Source organism: Agrilus planipennis, unplaced genomic scaffold (assembly GCF_000699045.2).
Source record: "Agrilus planipennis isolate EAB-ADULT unplaced genomic scaffold, Apla_2.0 scaffold31, whole genome shotgun sequence".
In the NCBI taxonomy this organism is placed as follows: Eukaryota; Metazoa; Arthropoda; class Insecta; order Coleoptera; family Buprestidae; genus Agrilus; species Agrilus planipennis.
Genome location: NW_020439053.1, coordinates 556,447 through 558,057, shown reverse-complemented (window position 1 = coordinate 558,057; position 1,611 = coordinate 556,447). Strand labels below are relative to the sequence as shown.

Here is a 1,611-nt window from a genome sequence, read left to right as displayed (position 1 = left end):
CTAGAGTGAAACCCACTCTCGTCAAGAATAAAAAGGGATGTCTGCTTCTAGGAGCAATTGAAACAGATCCAATATTATTAACAAAAGAATACTGTGGTTTGTTTAAAGATTCAGGAGTTCTACCGAAAAAAGTTTTAGGACGTTTTTTTGTAAGTCCTGAAGCATTACTTCAACCAGGAACTCCAATCACAATAGATCATTACAGAGTTGGAAACTATGTGGATGTAAGAGGAAAAACGTAAGTATTGTAGCTTCTATTTTAGGAAAATATACAATTCAAAATTTATATTTATTTGTTACTTTAGAAAACTTCCCGTTTTGCAACTGTTTTATGAATTTTTAATTTCTCCTTGTTAATTTTCCAATTGTACATTTTTCTGCCTTAAATATAATTTATCTACTTTGTTTGTATACATTATATATAATTAACTACCTAAATTATTTGTAAAGCAAAGTTTGTAAAATTTGAAAGAAGAATAGAGAAAAATTTAGGAAGGAGGTAAGAAAGATAGCTAAGGTGAATAAAGAGGATAAGTTGTATGCTTGGTTCATAATGATTCAATTTTTTTTTTAAATATAAATTTGTAATTCACATTAGCATTTTACAGGATAGATCGAGGTTTTCAAGGTGTAATGAAAAGACACGGATTTAGTGGCATGCCTGCATCACATGGAGTGACAAAAACTCACAGAAGAGGTGGTAACATCGGAGGGGGTGGTGAAAAAGGTCGAGTTTGGCCAGGCACTAAAATGCCTGGACATATGGGTAATAGGTATAGAGTTGCCAAGGGATTAAAAATATTGAGAATAAATAGGAAATATAATGTAATGTGGGTTATGGGAATGGGAATTCCTGGAGAAACGAACTCAATAGTATATATTTACGATACAGTTTTACCATTACGTAAACCATCTGCTGCATTACCGTTTCCCACATATTTTCACAAAGATGAAGATGTTTTGCCTGAAGAATTTTATGACGAAAATTTACATAATTTCAGTGATCCATCAATTGTTTATAAATAGATCATGTCTTACGGTAATAAATTTATAATTTATTTTAATTTTTTTTATTGAAACCATAATTTGTATATTTACAAACGAAAAGGTGTACCTACTTAAATTATTAAAATAACTTAATATTATCTTGGAATGTTTACTAAAACAATTGTTTTATTAATGTTTCAGTAAGTTGTTAAAAGTCAATTCAATTCTTGGATGTTTTAAAGACATGTAAAATAAAAAAACCACTTCAAAGGAAGAAATGTTTATATGTAGTTAACAGCAATAATCGGAAGTTATGAAGGTCGCAGATAGGTGAATTATACATAAAGTTCTTGATATTCTACGTTCATCCAAACAATGTGCGGGACCGTCGCTCACGCGACTCGTGTATGATTAAGACGTGCGTAATAAGAATACAGGAATTTTCTCGCTAAAGCATTCGAGTTATTGAAGACGAGAATTTCGCGAAAGTAGCTTAAAATGAAAACGTTTTAATCTTGTATATTTCTTGCTATTTTTGTATGATATTCGAGGAGAATTAATTGTACTGTAACTATCCAATTAGCGACCTTAAATAAATTACAAGATTAATATATAAAATAATAA

At 30.2% G+C, this 1,611-nt stretch overlaps 1 protein-coding gene across 2 annotated transcripts in view; it reads left to right on the top strand.

Moving 5' to 3' along the window:
- LOC108732876 (39S ribosomal protein L3, mitochondrial) overlaps nucleotides 1-1,611 on the top strand; it is a 13,239-nt gene extending 11,628 nt beyond the window's left edge. The window contains exons 5-7 of one of the 2 annotated variants that reach the window (XM_025976980.1): nucleotides 67-238; nucleotides 609-1,039; nucleotides 1,189-1,611. In XM_025976980.1, coding sequence (XP_025832765.1) covers nucleotides 67-238; nucleotides 609-1,026 — 590 coding nt within the window. In that variant the 3' untranslated portion in view covers nucleotides 1,027-1,039; nucleotides 1,189-1,611. The remainder of the gene's footprint in view (nucleotides 1-66; nucleotides 239-608; nucleotides 1,040-1,188) is intronic. The other variant, XM_025976979.1, reaches the window with a different exon arrangement.